Source organism: Falco cherrug, chromosome 5 (genome assembly GCF_023634085.1).
Source record: "Falco cherrug isolate bFalChe1 chromosome 5, bFalChe1.pri, whole genome shotgun sequence".
Lineage (NCBI taxonomy): Eukaryota > Metazoa > Chordata > Aves > Falconiformes > Falconidae > Falco > Falco cherrug.
This window is the reverse complement of record NC_073701.1, coordinates 28395292-28417693: the sequence shown is the minus strand read 5'-3', so window position 1 is coordinate 28417693 and position 22402 is coordinate 28395292. Positions and strand designations below refer to the sequence as shown.

The 22402-nt window shown below is 42.7% G+C and overlaps 1 protein-coding gene across 1 annotated transcript; it reads right to left on the bottom strand.

Moving 5' to 3' along the window:
- Positions 1-7360: 7360 nt before the first annotated feature.
- MRPS33 (mitochondrial ribosomal protein S33) lies at positions 7361-12708 on the bottom strand. The gene is made up of 3 exons (XM_055712335.1): positions 12650-12708; positions 9882-10137; positions 7361-8147 (listed from the first exon to the last, which is right to left on the bottom strand). Exons 2-3 carry the CDS (start codon positions 10094-10096, stop codon positions 8042-8044), a joined length of 321 nt encoding a protein of 106 aa, XP_055568310.1. The 5' UTR covers positions 10097-10137; positions 12650-12708; the 3' UTR covers positions 7361-8041.
- Between the last annotated feature and the right edge of the window lie 9694 nt (positions 12709-22402).

Below are 22402 nucleotides of genomic sequence, written 5' to 3'. Positions count from 1 at the left end.
GAATGTCCCCTTGACGCATTGTTTCCAGGATGTACCCTCAACGTGTCACAATCAAACAGTTACAGAGAAGAACTAAGTTTAAAGGAATCAATCTGAAATCCCCATAGCACTTGTTTTTTTGCATCTTATCATTTGTGCTTTAAAAGAACGAAAAAACCCCAAACACACAAAACACAAAACACAAAATGAGTCATTCCCTCATCAAAGCAGCCTTTCAGATTCATGAAGCTTTTCCAAAACATATAGACTTTGTTGACTGTTGTTTTTTAAAATGATCCTAAAATAACCTTCAGACTCAAAGTGGTAGAGGAGTACATGCACAGATAACTTTAAAATTTCAGAAATACTTATGTCTATGAAATATCTGTGATTTTATTAAAATTATTTTTACTTTCTGACCAAATCAATTTTTTTGCAGCATTTGAAGTCTGTAACTTCTAAAGCAGAACAGTGAACACAGTAACTTACCACAGCTTATTTTATGTGTTAAAAATTCCATCAACTGTTGCATATAATCATCTCTCTGAAATAAAGCTCTAAAATACGCAGAGATACAAGTCCTACCATAGCCTTCTTTACACAAGGTTCTCCTCCCCCTTCCTGTTGCACAAAAAGAACCCCTGAAATCGAGCAAAAACAAGGCACAAGTAATAGAACAAATAAAAAACCAACTAAGACATATTATCAATGTCAAAATAACCCACTGTCTTTGTTCCATACAATTTTACAATTTCCCCTTTTTGTTTTTGAACAGCTAGTACCAGGTTTGCCATGTTCTGCAGGGCCCTTGCAAACATGACAGCAACCAAGGTAATAGCAAACAAACAATACTGCCAATTGAGTGAATGGATGCCAAAAAAGGCTGAAATTTTCTCAGATTTTGATAACATGTTGCTGCAATGGGGTGCCTAAAATCCACGAAGCACGTACCATCAAAATCCTCACAGCCATGTCCCTGAACCAACAACAAAAAGCAGTGGCAATTTTGACTCACATTCTGAACTGCCTACCAAACAAGGTGATTTAACTCTTCAATGCTTTCCCTGCTGTTACTCTGGATAAGAGAAGAACCGCCGCGACACGTTCCCATCATAGCCTCCTACTACATTAGTATCTACAGAAAGACAATTATCGACATTCAAAGTGTAAACAATATCAGCTTCTTTTGGATTAACATTATACATAGGTGGAAGGGCACACCAAACAAGAACTGGTTCAGTCAAAAAGTTCGAAACATCGCATGCCTTCTCTGAACATACCTCGGGGTCATTCCCTTCATTCCTTCTCTTTTTTATGCAAAGAGAAACACTTTTACCATAACAGAGAAGCCCCTATTTACATCTCTGAGCCCGGACATAAACCGCAGCTGTATGCTCCACCAGGCTCAGGGCAGAAATCGTTCATAGAGTTACATAGCTATATATCACTACAAGCATGCAGACACCTATTAAACACTAGATAACCATGTTTACCTTTCCTAGTCTCCTTCACAATACCCAGCTGTTCTCTCATCTCTTGTTAGGTCAAATAATTCTCCAGTTTCCTCTCCTATCTCTCTCTTCAGACATTCTCTATCCTCCCCTTTTTTGCTTGTTAATTGCGAGGAGGCAAAGGGGGTGTGTAGCTGGGTGACCATGACCTGCTTTAAGTTACAATCAACTAAACACTGAATACAGAAAAAAAAAAAGCATGGGAGACATAAGGCAAACATCAATAAGGTGGTTAAAGATAATTATAATAAATCCTGTAATACTTTTGAGTCATGGCCCAAAGTTTCCCAGCCGTGAGAAGAGACCAAAGGCATCCCGCCCCTGGCTCTGTTGCAGATCTTTGTTTTAAGGCTTTTAAGTTTTGTATACTTTTGTAAATTAATTCACAGTGGTCACTCAGATTCACGTAACACATCCTATCAAAGTCTTCACACTTGTGTCCCTGTGCTAATAATAAAAATCAATAGCAACTCGGTTCTGTAGCAACATATGATGGACAGAATCAACATCTGTTAATAAGCCAGAAAAAAAAGAACAGTATTTGTAGTATTACTTTGTTTAGCAAGCTAGCAGCCTAATTTACTAAGCAAGTTAAGAGCGTGTACTATTCTTACAGAAGAGATTAGAGAAGCAAAAATGTGTTATGCTGCATTCCAAAACTCAGCCTGAGAATTACAGTCTGCTGTGAGTTCTGCGTTACAATCATTTGACACATGTTGGGGTTGCAATTTTGAAAGTTGCTCGTTTACAATTTTCATTGGCATTATCACAGCTAGTTGTTTTAAAAGCAACCCTTGAGCTTCCTTATGTTCGACTTGTTGCAAAATATTCTGAAGCCAATCAATCAAGTTAGTATTAAAGTCAGTGACTCTCTAGGACCCTGCAAGACTGTGGCAAGACTCCCGCATCCTGACTGCCTTAATAGCCATCTCATTCATTTGCAAACAGTTGTCCCTGGGATACCTTGCCTGAGTCACAGAATCGGCACAGTTAATTTTCTCCAGCCAACTGCTCATAGTTAACAGCAATTCCCCGATTAAGGTTTTCAGTCAAGGCCACTACACATAGCTCACAAAAATCAAATAACCACACATATACTGTATCAGTTAGTACCATACAAAGCAATAACTTCCAATCATGCAGTGTGAGCGTATAAGGCTCTGCCATCACTTCAAGAAGGGACATAGCAAATGTGCTATGAATCCTCCCTTCCCGCACTGCTTTGCTTAACCCTTTAACAGCCTCGTATTGCACAGGCTGCCACTCTGCAGGTTGATTTGTCTGACAAAATACTGAACATGCCATAGCGACTCCCAAAACCCATCACTGAAGTGTTTCCCACTTGCATTCCTGTCACCAGTCCCTCAGACTCCCTTTTGCCCTCCCCGAAAATACAATCAATGCATCAGGAGAGACAAGGGGGTGGGGGAAAGGTCTAGCTCCTTTTCCAGATCTATAGGACCTGGATCAAAAGGTTTATCAGTGTCAATAAAATCATTGTCCGAGTTGTCCTGTTCCCGTGCTTGCTCCTGTGTTGTGAGGGTCGCTGCAATCAGTGACAGAAGCTTTGGGGGCAGAGGAGGTGTGGACAGAATCGCCATCGCTGATGGTGTCTTGAGAAGAGTCGCGCTGTCGGTGGAATTTACAGCTTCCTCTGGTTTGGCACCGTTAGTAGAATTAGTCCACACTTGGCAAAGAGTAGTCAGAATTTGCCACCAAGATGCTAAATGCATTCCCGACACAGAGTTCCCCTCCGCGGCAGCATCATACAATTGGCTGCTGTATGTACACACTTTCATTCTTTCAAAGTCTCTAAAGTTTCTTGGCTGCTCACCTATCTCGATGCATACAGGTGTTATCCTCGGGGTTTAGGTTGTCCGCCTGGTCCAGACAGCAAGACGATCGTTCAGCCAAGCCGTCTCCTCCGGAACGCAGCCCTCTTCCACGAGCTGTCTTTTTTCCGTCCTTATTCTTCCAAGGCTTCGGAACACCCCCATAGGGGTCACCATTTGAGGAGATTGAGGCACGGACTCCCTGATCTGACTAGAAGACCCTTTATGAGTCCATATACGTCTCTTTCTGGGGACGAAGCCTGATTCCCCGTTACAGATTTCCCACAGCTCACCTCTCAACTCCGGAGGGATTTATGGCTGGCCGGCTCCCGCTTCCTTTCAGCGGATCATTCAGAGTTCTGTGGGATTCGCTGCATGTCGCTCAGTTAGGCGATTCGAGAGTCCTTCCACATCAGATCCTTCACCGGATCACGTCGGGGTCACCAATTTGCGGCAAATGAAGAGACGGGACGCAGCTTGATGCAAGCAAGATGTCCCCTTTATTAGAGATTTTCTTACAATTATATACGTTTCTACCTTCTACGTATTACACACTGATTGGCTAAATCTTAAGCGTAAAAAACGCTGATTGGTTGATATTTAAGGCACACTGTTAGAACAATAGGAACTTATTAGATTATCTTGACATAGCAATAAGTTCTATTCCAAGGTTAGGGAGTTTCTTTCTACGCGGCTTTCTTGATTACATATCGGCGCCATCCGTTCCCCTATCTGGCTACTTGTTTCTCTGTCTGTCTGGTTGCCTCCTCAACTGTGACGGCTCAGGGGTCTGCAGTTAGCTTGTTCCTTTGCTCCCAGGGCTTGTGCCCTACAAGTTCTAACAAGTCTCTATTCATCAGGCTATCAGTACTTGGACTCTTGTCCTTGAGGCCTTGTCCTACATTCTCCTGGGGTATATTTCCATCCTAGAAGCAGCTTACCCTCATGACAGTATTCACCAAGTGATCGTTACTCTAATTTTACTCTGGAGGAAACGTAGGCAAGTAAGACAAAGCATTTGTCTAAAACCATAGAGTAACTCAGGTGCGTTTCGCTGACCTATGTAAACTAAACTCTTTCCACATTAGAAGAAACTTTTTTCAAGGTAATACTTCCCAGAGCAGAGCGCATACATTTTAGCACACTAGTACCTTTGCCAGAAAGCAAGACTGCTCTACAAAGACTGCGTTAAAAAGCATGGTCATATGCACGTGAACTTCTGCCTGTCTGCCTGCAGGACTTCCAACAGTCAGAGGTTCTAGCAATAGCTGCACTCCTATAGGACTCATACAGCAGCTGGGTCAGCCTGCTTACAAAATATCTTGTGATTATCAAGGCAGTACTCAGCAGCTATGACTATATTATACCAGAGTATAATTAAAGACAGAGTTCAAGCACTGTAAAGTAAGGAAGCAGTAGCACTTAATCAAGCTGTTCAGGACTGGGAGGAGGTTAAGGTTTTGGCTCTCAGTTAGTCCTTCGTAGACTAGCAGACCAGGTTTATTCCAATGAAAAATTAAAACATCCATCTAAACATCTGCTGAGGACAGTCAGCTTCCACCCTCAGGAAAAGAGTGAATTTTGTAACAAGACATAGCACCATTTGAATGGTGAAAAGAATCACTGTTAGGGAAAAGTAAAAAATAAGTATCAAATTGAACTTGATTATTTGTACATAACATGGATACACCACTATACCAATAGCTGTATAAAGCATAAGTGTTCCCATCCTTGCCCCCCAGAGTATGGCCAAAACGCCTTCCCCTCCTAAATACACATTGCATTAACACTTGGCATGATGTTTCAGGATTGACTTTCCAATTTGTCTAGACCCTGTAATTCACCAAACGTGGTCTTCTTCAGGCAATGTCTGTTCCTAAATGACAGAGTACAGGTTACAGGGGAGGTAGGAAAGTGCCTATTTCTATCGCAGCTATGGAGAGGAGAAGGCTGTTATTTTCTGAAACAAAATAGTTAAGCTAATAACACTCCCAGCAAGCAATGGATTATCCTAATAGTAGGATATACTCCAGTAATGGCTGAATCATCATTATTTTATGATGGGGTCTTAGGGAAGGGGAAACAGTCATTTTTGGAAAGACCTAATTAAGATCATGAAAAATTATGCAGGCAGACCTTTCTTGTGCTCATATTGCTCTTTTTAAAAGTTACTATTTTTTTGGCTCCATCCACTTTGCTTTTCTAAACACCGTCCAGAAAAGAAAAAAAACAATTCAGTCCATTTGTTTCACATCTGCTTATTTCACAGGCACTTCCATCGGTTTCTCTCCCTTTTTGGATATGCTGCTTTATCTTCCCAAATTATGTTCCCAGGGTGATGCTTTGATTCTAGAGCAGGTTTGCTCTGACAGATTGCAGACAAAGGAGATCATTATAGATGACTCGCCAAACAAGCCTTTTGCTTTCCTGTTCATGACATGAGCCTCTCAAAATCCATAGCTAGATCACCAAGCCAAATTACCCAGTATTACAGTGCCGAGTCTGTATCTGTGTCTAGCAAGGTGGCATGCTAAAACACAGAATATGTGTGGCATTCACAGCCCCCAGTATGTTCTGTAGATGCTCAGTCCTTAGGTAGGCTAAATGTGGACTAAGAAGCATAAGCATGGCCAGTCATGCTATGTAAGTATTTTATATATAATTATATGTATATTCATAACCAGGTCTGCCCACATACACACACAGTTTAAGACCATACATACTTATTGTACTGGACCAGGACCATAATTCACTTTTTGATGCATGCACACTTTCTCTTTCTTGCATGTTTATACTATAAAAGATTTAAGTGTTTCACAGGAACAAAAAAAGATGCTGTTGATTTTTCACTGTAAACTGCAACAAAAACATTTTTATTGATCTTCAGTTTAATTTCAGAAGACATGAAGTTCTTGCCAACAAAGCTGTTGCAAGTACAATCACCAGCTGTCCAAAGCTGCTGCAGTAATGCTACCGGAGTTCAGGACTGCTCTTTCTTTCCACCAAAACAAACAACTGAGGAGCTTCACCCCTCACAGCCACAGACCTTTCTACTCAGGCAGTTCCCTCTCCTACCTAGTCTGTGGCTCTATGCTGCCCTTCCTCCTGAAGAGGAATTTGAGGTAACCAGACCTCTTGCCTGCACACGCGTGTCCCAGGAACCAGTACTTCTCAGGTGGCCCATCACAAGCCCTCTATACTTCAGTGCCAGTCAGGTCACAACCCATAGACAACACAAAGGACACTAAAATGCCTTAGGCACGTTAGAGTTGAGCATAAGTTTTAAGTTACTAAAATGACTTTGCATTAGAGTAAGAAAGAAACGTAACACTACACTACAGAGCAGATACATATTTTCCTAACTTCTATAGCATTTTGTTGACTGTGGTAATAACTCAGGTGCTTCTCCCACAACACTGCAGATCTAAAATGTGCTTCTCTTCAAGCTTAGAAAAGCCGGTAACAGTAAGGATACTGAACAAGAACTACACAGCTCACCAGAAACAACTTTTAATACAATCAGCACCTTGGTGAAGTACAGTTGTTGAGCTGTTACTGATTTATGTAGATCCACTGACGTCAATGATCAGACAGACCCCTTCAAATACACTTCAATTTGAACAAGCTTGGTTTAGAGATGTCAGTTAGTACTGCTCCCTGTTTCAGAATGCCTCTGTACACAAAAATCAAGCATGCCCCAAGCTAACTGGGCAAGTAGCTCCTGCTGCAGTCACTCTACATTTTTAATAGCTCTTCTTTACTACATCAAGGCAGTTCCTCTAAGCTTACATGGTCTGGAAAGTAAAAGACGCTGTTTCAGGGCACACACAGGCAAGATGCACACATGGCCAAGCAGCACAGCACAGCGGCATTCTGTACTTTCTATTCCCTGACAGGACTGATGGGTAAGAATGGTAGATGTTTGCAATCATTAATATTAGCAATACTGAAGAAGTGATAAAAACCACACACTGCATACCAGTAAAACTGTTCGTCAAACTATGAAGTATTTCATACATGTCCTCCAGACAATCAAAATAAATTCACAATCCTTTTATTACAGTACATTTAAATACTGTATTTTAATTAGTAGGGGGTCTCAACCTGGAAAACAATTTGAGCCTTCATATTTCAGCCTCTTCTGTTGCAGTATCTAAATATTCAGGGTACAATGAGACTGTCGTGGGGACACAATGGACCGTGAAGTATTGTCCAGTGCAAAATGCAGAACAATGGGTTCTAACTTTAAAAAAACCCAACACTAAAGCTACCTGAAGTTAAACTCACTACAATACACAGGATGACAAGCAGCAGTAGAAGCAGGAAACCTTTTTTCTGTGGCCACAAGCAAAACAGCATTGATATTAATCCAGGAAAGTAAAACAGACAATGAAGAGCAAACAATTTTCCAGATCCAGAAGAACTGAAACAGCTACAGGTGTTTGCAAAAAAAACCAATGAGCACTTTTTTTTCTTTTACTATTGTTTTTACTGCTTGGATAAGAGAGGGCTCTGACAAACATGCTACGACAAAAATTCCAAGACAATAAGGCCAAACACCCGAGTGCGCTCCCAAGGTGGACTCCAGTATTCACAGTGTGTTTCTTGTGCTCCACATGCAGCTCATGTGCCAAGTCCTCTCTAGCTGGGAACAGAAACCCTGGGTTACAGCTGTTCCCCAGCTTTTCCAGAGTAGTTCATTCTACTGTCCAAGTAGTACTATTTCTTCTTGAGAGCTCTCTTTCCTTCTCCCTTCTTCGGTTTTTCCTTCCCACGGAGCTTTTTCAATCGCCTCATCTCCTCCTTAAAGTCTTGATGCTCATCCCTAGATGGGGGAAGAGGGAAAAGAAAAAAGGAAAAGAAAAAAGTTTACTCTGTTTCTTGGATGTGAAAGGTTCTTTGAACTGTATGATAATGAAAAAAAACCCTCAAAACTTTTTTTTAACAGGGAAGTCCATATTGAAACTCACTGCAGTGTACTCAGTATTACTGCTAACAGTAATTTTTGATTGAATAACATGAAAGATTTCCTCTGGTACTTCCAGAACTAACGAAGGTTGCCCTTTTCAACAACAAATCCTATGTGCATATATATATTAATATATTATTTCCATTTCATTTATTGATCCACTGTGCTTAAATGAGCACTAAAATATAAAAATCAGCAAGAATGAGAATTTCCCCCTTCTCATCTGGCTCAGCAGTCCAGCTGAAGCACATTGTGCTTCAGTGCTAGAAACTAAGTTCAGGTCATTAGCTTCTAAGAAAACAGGGGCATGCTCAGCAGTAATTACAGTACATGACACTGCTCTCAGGTGACTTCAAGAATGAGTTATGAAGAAAGTATCAGCTACTGGTAAAATCTTAATAGGAGAATAAAACAGAAAGGAGGATAAAGGGGCTGGCAGATGTAATGAGCCCTCAATAATGTTCTAGTAAATCCTGTTTAATCTCTGTCCCTGTATTTTTCAGTGCAAAGGTGTTTTTCATAAGTCACAACTGCATCCTAAGTGACCTAAGATTGCTGCACTGCCATTTTTAAACACAACTTACCTAAAAATTTTAAACCCAAAAAGCTTGCAAGTTATTATCAGGCCTTATTATACATGACTCTTCATTACCGATTTCTGACCAACAAACCTGATCCTCTACAAGCTCTCTGTACACAAAGCAGCTTAAGAAGGAACTTGAGATTAGGAGGGGAAGGAGAAGAGTAAAGAACATTATCATGCCATTGAGGCTTTCTGTGTCAACTGCTATCCTAGAAAGTGTTTGCACACCCACCTAAATGAAGAACATCCTGTGTGCAAACCTTGATGGCTAGTATTGTGACACTAGCAATAGAAATTATTCTGCTTTACTTTATAGGGTTAGCAGCCTTGCTTTTAAGGGATTTCTTTAGTGGTACCTGACTAGAGTGCATTTGACTCCTGCTGATGTTCTTTAGCAGTGCAACTTTTCCTACTCAAGACTTGGGGAAATTCATTTAGAAACTAGACAACCGGTTTGGATGAAGCTGGAATTAACAAGATTATTTAAACCACAGACGAGTTTATTTTAAAGGACAGAAAGCCCCTTCAGAATAACACAGACTTTGCTTCTCTTCTAAGTTTCACTTATGAGCTGTTGAAACATTGAGGAATACATGGTAAGACTTTGTGCATTTTTTGTGTTAAGGTAACGTCACCTCTTTGTAGCACATTTGTTTGCCATATTCAGAACTACAGATACATCTCCTGTCTGTAAGGAAGCTCTCTTCCCTTCCTCACAAACCAAAGCAAGTACTGTTTCTTGTATAACTGGTTGCCCATAACTACACCTTAAGTCTTTCTCACAAAAGGTTCTAATTATGGTAAAAGTTACTTAGGCAGCAGTCACTTATTTTACTCCCCTTGTCCTCACTGCAACAACCCAGTGCCTATTTTCATATGCACCATATTCTGAACTAAACATTTTTCTACGCTCCTCTTTTCCTGGAGGAAAAAAACTTAACAAAAAACTCACACTCATTCCTTTCCCATCTGCAGTCCTGCTCCCACCCTATAAAGGCAGAGATTACCTGTAGAGACCAAAGTAACGGAGTTTCTTCATGAGGGCATAGTAGGTGTTGTGAGGAGGGTACCAGCTGTAGACCTCCTTCCGCTTGGCCAAAGGCTGCTCACTGAATAACTTCACTACTTTCATAGATTTTGAGTCAGTTGGCCTGACAACTTCTCCAAATATCTGAGAACTCAGCCGGGCCATTCGAAGGGCGTAATTAGAAACATTGGACATTTCCAAAGGAATAGTGGGCACACATAGACAGACACACCTTCCTGCAAAAGGAAACACAAAAGAGCCACAACTAGTATCATTTGAGTATTGCAAGCTCTCCCAGAATTAAGGCAAACAAAACAACTCATTGTACACTGATCACATGTTTGAAGTCATGCGTTCGTTGCATGAAATCAGTCTAATTCTTAGTACATAATCCTCCATCTAAAGAATATCCACACTAACTCAGGTACAATTACCAGCCTAACTAGGACACTACAGACAGCAATACAGACTATAAAGGTACCTACACTGAACCACAATTTACCATGGCTAGTTTATTAGCAGATCCCATCCAGATTGCTCAAGGCTACTTTAAACTCCAGTCACAGGAACAATTACAGTGTGAACTCGGTAAACAATGGTGGCCACTGCAATCCCTCTGACTTCCACACAAGCACTAAGTAAGACACCACTTAAACTGAGGAAGCAACCTGGAAGGTTCTCTCACAAAATTTCTCACCCCATTTAAAATATTGTATGAACACTGTTATAGTCCATCCAGCAAAAATTGCCTATTAATTAAAAAAAATTGTTTTTCCTCAATGTGAAGCACACAGATCTTTCCTATCTCAACTCCCTTCCCTTGATCTTTTCCATCAGCTTTTTCTCCATTTTCTTTCCAGGCTTTCTTAGTATCTATTCTTTTCAAGAGAGAAAAGAAATCATTTGTCCATGCTAGATTCTTTTTTTCCACGAAAATCCCACATCAGGAACTTCCTATTCTCTTTCAGCTGTCTCCCACCAAAAGATACCTCTGCAAAAACTTTGAGGACAAAACTTATTTTTAGACCACCAGAGACAACATCTACACGCTTGGAAAGGAGGATGTAGAAGGGTCCTACCCCTTCCCATTTTTTCTCTTCTTTGCATGTTTACCTACTCTTGCTTTGCAGGATGGGATGTAACAGACAAGAATAAGAGTCCCATAATCCTGTATTTGAAGCTGTATGCTGTCAGTACTGTGCCTTTTTGAGTAAGTGATGACATAAGTCTCCAGAGAAATTAAGCAGGGTTCATTCAGGTGTGACACACTTTTGTTAGTTTTAAATTCTTGTTTTAATTCAGCTGATTCCAGAAAATGAGTATAAAAAACAAAAGAGCACAGAGCAGGGACAAGAGTAATCAGCACAACAGGGCTAAGTCCATTTTAGTACCGTAACAGGGAGCCTATTGTTTAAGAACACAAGTCTTGAAGTATTCTTAAACTCACTTACATACATCTGCCCACAGGAGAACCTGTTGTACAACAGTCTGCTTTGATTTACTCTTGTTAGCAAAGCAGTAAAAAGGAAGCAGGAGAAAAAAAAATCAAGCATGAAAACAATATAAGTAGCCTGAATCAAAGAGGAAACGGAAAGAGTAACAGAAGGAAAGGCAAAGTGTCAGAGACCTCAAGTTAAGGCAGCAGGCCTAGTGTGAGAAGGCAGCACTTCAACTTGAGCATCTATTACATGGGGAAATGACCACTAAGTCTTGCTAAATCATCCATTCCAGAACAGCCAGTCCTAATTCCTACATTCAGAGATAAAGCAAATTGTCCCCAAAACTCTCCATTGCATCATCACTCTGAAAATATCACTAGACTCAAACACAAAGCTTGCTTAACCTCTTCCAGCTGCAGCCTTAAAAAGGAAATACCTTTAGCTCCTAAACAATGCAAGCCAGTGGTCCGAAGGCCCTCTTTTGAATCGTTACAGAAATCGAAACAGCCCAAGCCAGGGCTAGGGACCCCCACTAACCCTCGCCAGCCTAAGAACAGCAAAGGCTACAAACTCCCAAGTGCCAGAGCTATCCAAACCCTACTTTATGGCAGCTTCTGATTCTGTGAGATGCTACCAGAACAGTTTTGTTCCTCTCACTCAAAGCAATGATAACTTCATCGTCAGCTACTGGTAATTAATATATCCAAACCAAAAGTAAAACCACCACCGCTGTGCTGCTTCTTCACCTGCCCCCATCGCCACCCAAAGCCCTGCTTTCCCACCCCAGGCCGGGCGTTTTCCCCAGCCTGCTAGCTTGCCTCACACCGCTCCCTGTGCGCTTAGCACAGGCCAGAACCTTCCGTTCCCGTAATTACTTGTAATTTTACCATGGCCGCAGGGGGAAGAGGAGGCTGCCCCGGGCCGGGTCCGGCCAGAGGGGCGCCCGCGGCCCAGCGCAGCCCTCGGCGGGCCCTGCCGCCTCCAGCTCCGCGGCCCCGCTCCCCCGGGGGCAGGGGGGAGGCCCCCGCGGGCTGCAGCCGCACCGCGGGGCAACCCTCGCCCGCGGCTCCCCGGCGGCAGCGGCCCGCGCTACCGCCCGCCAGCCCCACCGGCGGTCAGGGCCTCGGGAGGCGGCGCAGCAAGGCCGAACGCCCCGGGGCGAGGGCCCTGAGCCCACCTCCCCCCTTTCTGCCCACCCCGCCAGGGCGGCGAGAGCGGACAGCCCTTGCCCCGGCAGCCGCTCACCCCCCGACCCGACCCGACCCGACCCGGCCCGGCCCGGCCCGGCCCGGCCCGGCCCCGCGCTAACCCGCGGCCGGAGCTCGCGGCGCGGCACGGCACGGCACGGCTGGAGGACGGCGGCGGCAGCGGCGCGGCGCATGCGCGGTGGAGCCCCCGCCGAAGCGTCGCAGCGGGTGACGTCCGGCTCCGTGAGGCGCGGGGCGGGGCAGCCGTGGTGGCCGCCCGCTCCCCCCCGGCCCAGCTGCCCCGGGCGGTGCTGGCTCCCATTTCCCTGCACTGAGCCGGTGTTTGCCGGGGTGCTGGTGGCCGGTGCAGGTCCCCTCCGCGCCCCGTGGTCAGTCACCCTCACGGCCCCGAACGTGGGCCGGGGGGGCCCGGGGGGCAGCGGGAAGCCCGTGAGGCTGGGCCGCAGCCTGCTGCCAGCCCCTGCCGAGCCACCTCACGGGAGCTTTCCCGGTGCTCGCGTTATGCTAATTTTTAATCAGTGCTAGGAGGTGCTAAATCAGACTCTGCAAACGTCTGAGTAAATGACGGTTATGTGATTACAGTTACAAGCCGAACGTGTAATGCTATCAAAGAGTGAGGTGGGGTTTGGCAGGCTGGATCCGTTTTCCAGAAGAGCATATACTGATGGGCATTAAATATGTTGTTAGTGATTCTTGACGGATTTTCTGTCACCTTTTCCATACTTACCTCAGGGGGATCAGCCTCATGGCCTAGGCACCCTGGTCACCTCACTTGCTCTTTTTTAACATTGGCATGATCTTCTGTAATTCCCTTTATATTCCAAGATTTATTAAAAATTAGCATTCCTGCAATCTCTTTCGCCTGTTTTTCAAAGATAGTTACACAAAAGTTCTCTAGGTAGCCTGATTTTAAAATTTTCTAGTAGATGTTGTTTACCATCTTCATTACTCACCAATGGACTGAAAAGTGCAGCTTGGTTGGGGTTTTTTTTTGGTAAATAATAAAGTGCCTCTTCCTTAATCTTGCTAAAAGTGCAGTAGAAGTTTTTACCATTTCTGCCACTTCTGTGCTATTTTACCATCTATCTAGTCATACACCTCGGTGTTGCTGCACTACACATTTTACTGTCTGCAGTCACATCACTCATGCGTGTTCTGCAGTCTTCCTTTTTTATATACTCCAGAACACATTTTCCTGTATTTTTGCCTTTCCACGTTGTTCTATACCATGCTTTTATCTTCTGTTTGCTTCACCCTGCTGCTGAGCCAAAATTGTCCTTCAGCCAAAATTGGCCATTTTGTTAGTTAAGCAATCATGACTTTTAGACAATGGAGTAAGATTATAAGAATTCTCATTTACATTTCTAGCTCTATTTTTTAATTGTATTTTTTTCTTCATTTCTCGTATCTCGATGGAGATAGTCTTTCTGAAGTATCTCAGTGTGTGTAGGAGAGTATTTCCGTATTTCCCTGGCTGGGACTATGGTTTTTCGCTTGTTATAATCAAATTGTGATTGCTGGCTCCTAAGCAACCACCACTTTTTTTGTCCCATGATTAAATTATTTAAACATTATGAGTTCCAAAATACTAATGCCATATAGACTGGAATAGCTTCTGTCATAGAAAATCAGTTTTAGGAAACCTAATGAGACATGGCTGCTGGCTACTTGGGACTTTTCCCTCGTACAGCTCCAAACTGAGCACACTTTTTGTACACTGGAGGAATAAGCAGCCTGATTCTCTGTAGCCATCTCCACTCCATTCCACCTCAATACAGTTAATTGGGACAAGTTCCTGTCTCTGCATCTCTAAAGTATGTGGTTAGCCTGTACTGTTACCTTCTCACATCTTCAAGTTTCTCAAATTTCTTTATTTGTTTAAAAGGATTGTGGCAAAATATTATTCCAATTTGGTAGGTCATCCTGCATGTTTCAGTAATTATGTGAGTTTGTTCTCATTTCTCCTCATCAATGAAAATAGCCAATTCTTCTTGCACGTTACCCATGCTCAGAAATTTGGCAATACAGACCAAAAAAACCCCATCTTCCTCTTTCCTGAAAGTATCGATTTACCTAAAAATGGACCCAGTAGCATGGTTCTGGTTCCATTTCTGGGTTTCTGCAACATTATCACTCTGGGGTCTGATTGTCTACAGTTACTCTGCTGAGTAACTGCTCAGAGACATTTAGTGAATTAGGCTGATGTGAGAATTATGGCTGTTCCTGACCAGGGCAGTAGGAAAACTGACCTTCTCATTGGTAGTTACATATCACAGGTCTGGATCACTAGGATGGAGTTACAACACAAAGGTTTTCTCTTCAGAGACCCAGTGTTGTTGCCTGCACTTTGCAGGCTCCAGCATGGCTTTTTGTGGTGTGATGGAAGCACACATATGTGAACAAGTTTGCATTAGTTAATTTCTTCTGCCTTTTTTCCTCTAAAATCAGTAGTTTCTCCTGTCAGCCATGCAATAACATGCAAATATTGCTAAATCTGAGGTCAGCAATAAAATAAAAATGTGCATTCACTCACAAGTGCATATTTTTGTTAATGCATCACTTATTACTGTGGTTATGAGGAGACTTGCTTGCAAGCACCCAGCCAGGGTTAGTGTGTTAACCAGTAAGGTGGCTTAGAGACACTCGGGAAGGAATATCGAGGTCACAACAGTCAACAAAGTGATAACTCAACACATCTACAAATTTGCAGAGGCGGAGCGTGGTCTGTTTTGCAGTCCATGTAGCCATAAATGGCTTGGGCACCTCATCTGAAGGACTGTGTCTCCCTAGACTCTACTGGGGAGTTTTAGCTCACTGGGCGATGTGCTTCACGGGTGAGGACATGTCCAAGTCACTCTCCCTGAAATGATGCCCGTGGTGAGAACAGTTTAGACAGGTCGCTCTAGCTGACAAGCAGTGCTGTAACAGGCATCCCTGGGAATAATTGCCATCAGCAGTATGCTGGTGGCTGCACTCCTGTTCTAGTTGCTAGTGCATAACATTCAGGATGACGGTTGAGCTGCTGTCCAAGCTCTTCATTATTGTGCTTCTAGTCACAGAAGGTATTTCTTTGCCGAATTTTTAATTATTGCCGTGGGGAGGTAAAAGGAGTAGAAGACATTTGTGTTGCACTCCTGCATCCCTGTGAAGCTCATCCACCTTCACGCTAGTGCAGAATGATGGGGGTCGTTATGGAGATGGGGTGCACAAGACCTAGACCTCCAGTTCCTGGAGCTGGTGTATCTAGACTGCTATGCAAAGCCACCTGTCTAATCAGATCAATGTAATACTGTTTATGTAGCTCTCTGTGTGTCGAGTCTTTTGGACACGTAAAATGAACATCCCCACTCTGAGGTTTTCACAGTCCAAATTAGACTTGACATGCTAAGGGATATTAACAACAGGGAATGAAGGAAGAAACAGAGGCTGACAGAAAGAATGGGCTTGTGATGAGCTGAATTCTTTGGACATGTTGTTAGATCCTCCTGAGCTTTTTGTTGTAAATAGAGCAAAGTGTTTGGACTTCTGTCATGGTTAACCCCGTCTGGCAGCCAAGCACCACACAGCTGCTGGCTTGCTCCCCCCCCCCCCCAGTGGGACGGGGAGAGGATCAGAAGAGTAAAAGTGAGAAAACTCATGGGTTGAGATAAAGACAGCTTAATAGGTAAGACAGAAGACATGCACGCAAGCAAAGCAAAACAAGGAATTCGTTCACTGCTTTCCATGGGCGGGCAGGCAGGTGTTCAGCCATCCCCAGGAAAGCCGGGCTCCATTACACATAACAGTTACTTGAGAAGATAAACGCCATAATGCCGAATGTGCCCCACTTCCTTCTTCTTCCCCCAGCTTATATACTGAGCGTGACATCATATGGTATGGAATATCTCTTTGGCTAGTTCGGGTCATCTGTCCTGGCTGTGTCCCTTCCCAATTTCCCGTGCCCCTCCACCCCTCTCACTGGCAGGGCCCAAGGAACTGAAAAGTCCTTGACTTGGTATAAACATCACCCAGCAACAATTAAAAACATCTCTGTGTTACCAGCATTGTTCTTACACCAAATCCAAAACACAGCACTGCACCAGCTACTAAGAAGGAAAATTAACTCTAAGCCAGCTGAAACCAGGGCAACTTGTCAGCAATTATTTAGAAGAAAATCAGTTGCAGATGGGTGAGTGAAAGAGATGAAACCCTAAAAAGGAGTTAAAGGAGAGTGAGTTGACATGCAAGTGGGAGACAGCATGGTCGTTCTCTGTATGGGGACTATTGTGAAGGAAAGAAATCAAGAGAATAGAGACACATGCATGGAGCACAATCAGGGCAGCAAAAAAAAAGGGCGAAGGGACTTCATGAAAAAGTACAGGGAAGGCCTTTTTACAAATAGTTGGCAGTAGTTTGGTCTGGAATTACTTTATTTGATTGATAATGACCTGGAATTACTTATCTGGTTAATTCCTGTTCTGTATGTATTTTAGTTATAACTGAATGTTGAGTAGCCTCCAGGCAGGTTTTTGACAAAATGCAACACCTGAACCACTGTGAGTTTGTCCTGAGAAGGCAAAGGTATACCCAGAAAGAAAACAAGATCAGGGTGCCAGTTTGCTCATTGGTGCTTGTTTGTGGACACTTACGAGGAAAGAGACTGAACTTGCTTCATTTGATCTTGGTAAATGAGGCACATGAGTAATTCGTCTATGACACAGTAACCAACTTTACTCTTGAGTCTTAATGCTTAGAACTATCATCTTATGCTGCAAGATGATCTCTAACATTGTGTTGTTGTAAATATTGACATGAGGGAACAAAATCATCTTCATCTGAGTCAAGCAGAAGGACCCTCTGAGCATCTGATAAAACTGCATTGGCTACACGTGTGTTTAGAATACATTTGTTATTTATTTTTTATGTGATCATGGTCAATTGGTGAACTTCAATTGTATTCTGTTGTGTAGCAATTCACACTGAGCCATGGAGATGTCTAGCAGTGCAAATCCCTCTGCAGAGAATGTCTTGTATTAAGAGACTGATGCCTTTGGGTGTGCATTTGAAGGATATTTTGACTTTAACTCATCAAACTAATGCTGCAGAGTGAAATCTACAAAGATGCAGCTATTAAATACTGCTGCTCCAGCTATCTAACACTGGAAACACTTGGGAGAGAGATGCAGCATAAGAGAAAAAATATAAATTATTTTTCAAAGCCAGTTGGCATCTTGGCATTGCTTTCCCAGACAGCCAGGCTGTTGAGGCAGCTTTCTTGCCGCCTGGGGAAAGAGAGCAAGTGCTCTTCCTCTCTCTTGCGATGCCCTTGGACTGATGCCTGAAATGGTATTGACGATTCTCCAGGAGAACTGCAGCATGTCCGTTTTTAATGGAAGACGAGCTGTTCAGCGTAGCAGGGGGTACATGAAGCTGAACAGGCAAGTGAGGGGAGGATGCTGTAGATCTCCACACATATACGTTGTTGTTTAGACTGACTAATTTGTAGTTCAACAATATGTCAGAATAAATGATCAGTGATAGATTTAAATGAAGTACTTAAGACTGAAGAGAAGGAATGTTTCTTAGTGGTTAGATCAAGGGACTGGGAGTGAGAGTTGTTGAATCTTGGGGTTTTTGTAGCTCCATTACTGACTCACTGGATGACCTTAAGCAAGTTAATTAACCTATCTGCCATTTCATCCCGCTGTAAACTGGGGAGAACAATGTCTGCTTCAGAAATTGGTTGTGAAGAATAATTGATTCTTAGAAAATGCTTCAGCTTCCCCCTATGGAAAACATACTACAGAAGTAGAAGTATTGTTGTTACTTTACCAACAACATGCACGTAAAACTTTTAAAGGCAACAGTAACAAAGATGCACCTTTCTTGGCTGGAACAAAGTATTGCAGGGGGGAGGAACAAAAGCAAAAACAGTTAAATGACAGAATCGGCTGAAAAGAGAAGAAATAATGGAGGCACCTGGCTCACTGCTGATAAAAGCTCTTGTAGTTTCTCTTCCATCATTCCTTGCAGAACTCATTTGAAAGGACATTCACTAAGGTTTTCAAACAGGGTCAAAACAGCTGTCCATCTCTAACTCTGTTTGACCAAGTGTAAAAATGAAAAGGGAATAAAAATGTTCCAGCAATGAAATTTTCAGGAAGACATCAATCTCTTAAACAGAAAATCCAAGGAGAGTCGATAGGTCTGTTGGAGTTCACATTTCTGTTTCTGCATGCTGAACTCTTACCAAGATGCTGTCTTGAATTTAGATCTCTAGGGTTTGTGAGCTGTTGGCTTCCCTGAGTTTTGGCAGACTTTGATATTGTATATCCCTGTTGACCTCTATGATGCATTCTAGTGGAGATTTCTCTCCATGTTTTCCTGGTTTAGGTCCCTCTTGTCTTAGGGTATCTCAGCTAGTGCTGATCACAGGGTACATTAGGTCTTTGGGAGCACTCTAGATGCCCACTCTTTGACTGCCTCTATTTGCAAGTCATTGGGTTTTCTGGACTCCCGGGTACCCAGTCGTCTCAGTAGGACTCTTTGTAGACCTAAACACCATTGATCAGCCTTTCCTCCTGCTGTAGTCTTTTGGAGGCAGAGCCATGGAAACAAATAACTTTTTTGGTTTTAGTTTGGAGTTCTTCTTTCCAATCCTGGTGTTACCAAAAATCATAACCAGGAAAACTCTCCAAAACAAATGATAATTTAGAAAATGACATTGGTTTGTTGTGTCACTGGGTGTGTGTGGGATCTTTACCCCTAACATGCACACTACGTTACTCGAGGGGTACACACTGTACATAGTAAAGTACTTGCATATTCATAGTACATTACATATTCATTTTCATTCATGCATGGGATTAGTTAAAAGTTTCTCACTCCTAATGCAAATTAGTACACATACTCAGATGTCACTGAAGTTTTTTACCAACGATGCATGCTTCCCAAGTGGGGTTTTCCCCTCTTTTGGGCAGCTATTTGAGTTGGAGGTCGTGATCTGCCATTACCACAATTACTTTTGTCCTACTTTCAACTAATTACCTGTGGATTTCAACACCTTATCTGCTTGCCTCCTCTGGTGGCCAGCACTTTCTCACTTGGAGGCTTCTTTCTGCATAATTTAGATAATGCTGTTCTTATCATTATCTGTTCTTTGTTTCCCAAGGTTGACTCCCTTGATTAGAAGTCCTTTCATTCATCAGTTTTGATGACTTGAGGGGGTGGGTCAGCTTAACCTAAACATTGTACACATACTTGTTTAATACATGGTTGAACACTAAATCAGAGTTTAGTATTTCGGGAGTTTAGGTGACACTAATGGGTGACATGAAGCTGCCACTTATTATGTCAGGGTAGCCCCAGGATACATGCAGCGACCTTGTATAGCAGTAGTAACCAGCATTGCTCTCTGTTTCAGAATTTGCCTGTCTAGAGGAACATAATCCATCTTGCATGCACTTCCCAGCCTCAGTTTCTTCTGGACACCTGTTCCCTTTTTCCTGAGAAAAATACCTTCTTCAGATTTTATTGCTATGAGTCCCAAATTTCCTTTTCTTTGTTTTTGTCCTTGGGAAATTTTGTTCCCTGGTCCATTTCTCTGGACACAGTTAAGGGAATGAGCGTCTTGAAAGCTGGTCTCTTTAACATACCTGTTGGGCAATCAGAGTAGGCTCCTCGAAGCTTAGTACTTCCCATTGTTTCTTGTTTGGTGGGTGCTGAGGAGAGGCCTTTACAGCAAAGGTGAATGAATTTCATGTCACAGCACTTCTCACTAGAACAACTTCAGAGTATGAGCCATAACAACAGTTGCAGGTGACTGAATACCTGAAATAACTGTCAAAAACATACCAAGCTCCCCATTTTCCCCTGCTGTGGTGGGTACTCTGCACCAACTACTCTCTGAAAGCGTTAAGAACTTTTGTTGTCTGTTTGCTCTAAGCAGGTGAGGCTCAATCCTGTTACGTGAATGGCTAACACAGTATTTGAAGCCGGGCTATAGTTGTTGACATGGTTTTAGAGATTTCCTACACTGGGATTACTGGAAGTGCTGGAGATGCCTTGGAGTACTCTTCTTCCATCAGTTAAGCAGATAAGCAGCTAACTAGTACTGAGCTTCCAAATCCAATTGTGTCCAGCCTGGCTGGAGTGGCCCCAGTCTGCCTAGTTATGGGCCAGTTCTGCTCTGAACAAGATTTCCAGAAGTGGCAGCAAGGGGCTGTGCCTGCAGAACTGAGCTTTCCGTGACATCTTCAGAATCGCAGGTACTGTTGCCAGCATGCAAGTCACTGGCAAATGTTCAGCTGCTGCGTGGGATTTCCAACCATAAAATCCTCCTGAATACAGCTCTGACCCTCAGTCAGGTATATGGGGAGGAAAGCAAGTCCATGTCGTGGCTGGACACTCCAGAGTGGCATTTCCCTCAAACATGTTTGCATCCATTCACTGCACTGTAAGCACTGTTGCTGTAAAGCACTTTGAGATGCCCAGCTTCTGAAAGGTGCTCTAGGAGGGAGACATCAAGCTGTAGGCTTCTGTAAATGCTTCATTTTGTGTATCAGATTTAGCGGTATAATGGATTGCAATTTTCGATGAAAAATAACAATGGCATGTGAAACTAACTGCTGTTGTGATTTCAACTGAGCGTTGACAGAAGAAGAATAGTCCTGAAGGAGCTGCTGCCCCCTCTTACAAAATGAGCACTGGTAGCAATTCTGCTGAAATGGATAGATTTTCTTTCCTCCTATTTCCTTTATTCTTTGTTAAGACTAACAAACCAATAGCAATTGCATGGAAACTAGGTCTTCTTGCTTAGGTATTCATCTCTTCCTGCTGTGTGTTTCCCACCTGGAGCTGTAATCCTCTTTTTGTGCTCTAATCAATTCCTCAACAACCAATTGCGATATAGCAGTGCTAAAGTTTTGGGTAGGGAAATGAACTGCACAAATGGATGAACTCTGAAGAACCAAATACTTTATTTTCATGGGGATATTCTGGGTGATAATAAATGAGGAGAAGCATGTTGAAGATAGCAACATGCTTATGTCTAAATAGAGAGTTTATCATCCTAGATGTCAGCTGCTTTTACAGAGACACACAATGTATATGTATATATCTATGCACATTTTTTCTTTTTTTTTTTTTATTTTATTTTAAATTAATCTACTTTGCTAGGACTTCACAGCCAAATGGAATACATGAAGATTGAGGTCTTATGTCTGAGTCATGTTCCAAAATGGAGGAGTGCTTTTAGAGAATATAGTTTTTCTAGTGATCTTATGATCTATGAATTCTGATTTTTAACTAATCCTTGTTCTTCTTTTGTGACTAAAAGAAGCAACAAATTGAATTGGCAGCTGGGAGCCAATCACAGATGTGATACACTCATTACCAAGGATCGTGTTATCAGTCTACAAAGACTGTGGCTCTGTCTTTCAGTGGATTAGTTCACAAAACACTGCTGATAGAACCCATGTCCAGAAATCTTTCTGGGAATGAATGACGGGTTTTGAAATCTGTCAGAAGCTTAGGAAAGGTTGTGCAGCGTGACTTGCCGCATCAAGCAAACTAACAATACTGCAGATGCACCTTTGTATTAGATTGCTCATATGAACTAAGTATTGATGCACTACAGCAAAATCAGATTTATTCAGGCTTTAATATATTGAAGATCAATGTGTTAGATGTAGCTTTAAGAATAAAAGTCACTTCTTACCAAATATGCTTATTATTGGCAGCCAGAAGCCTGAAATTTTGCTCAGTGTCAGTACTCTTTGGCCCTAATAGCTCATCTCTGCCACCCTGGATTTGTCTTGCTATTTCTGTAAAAGTTGTAAGATCTATGAATTTTAATGAGAAGTAAGCACAGGGGG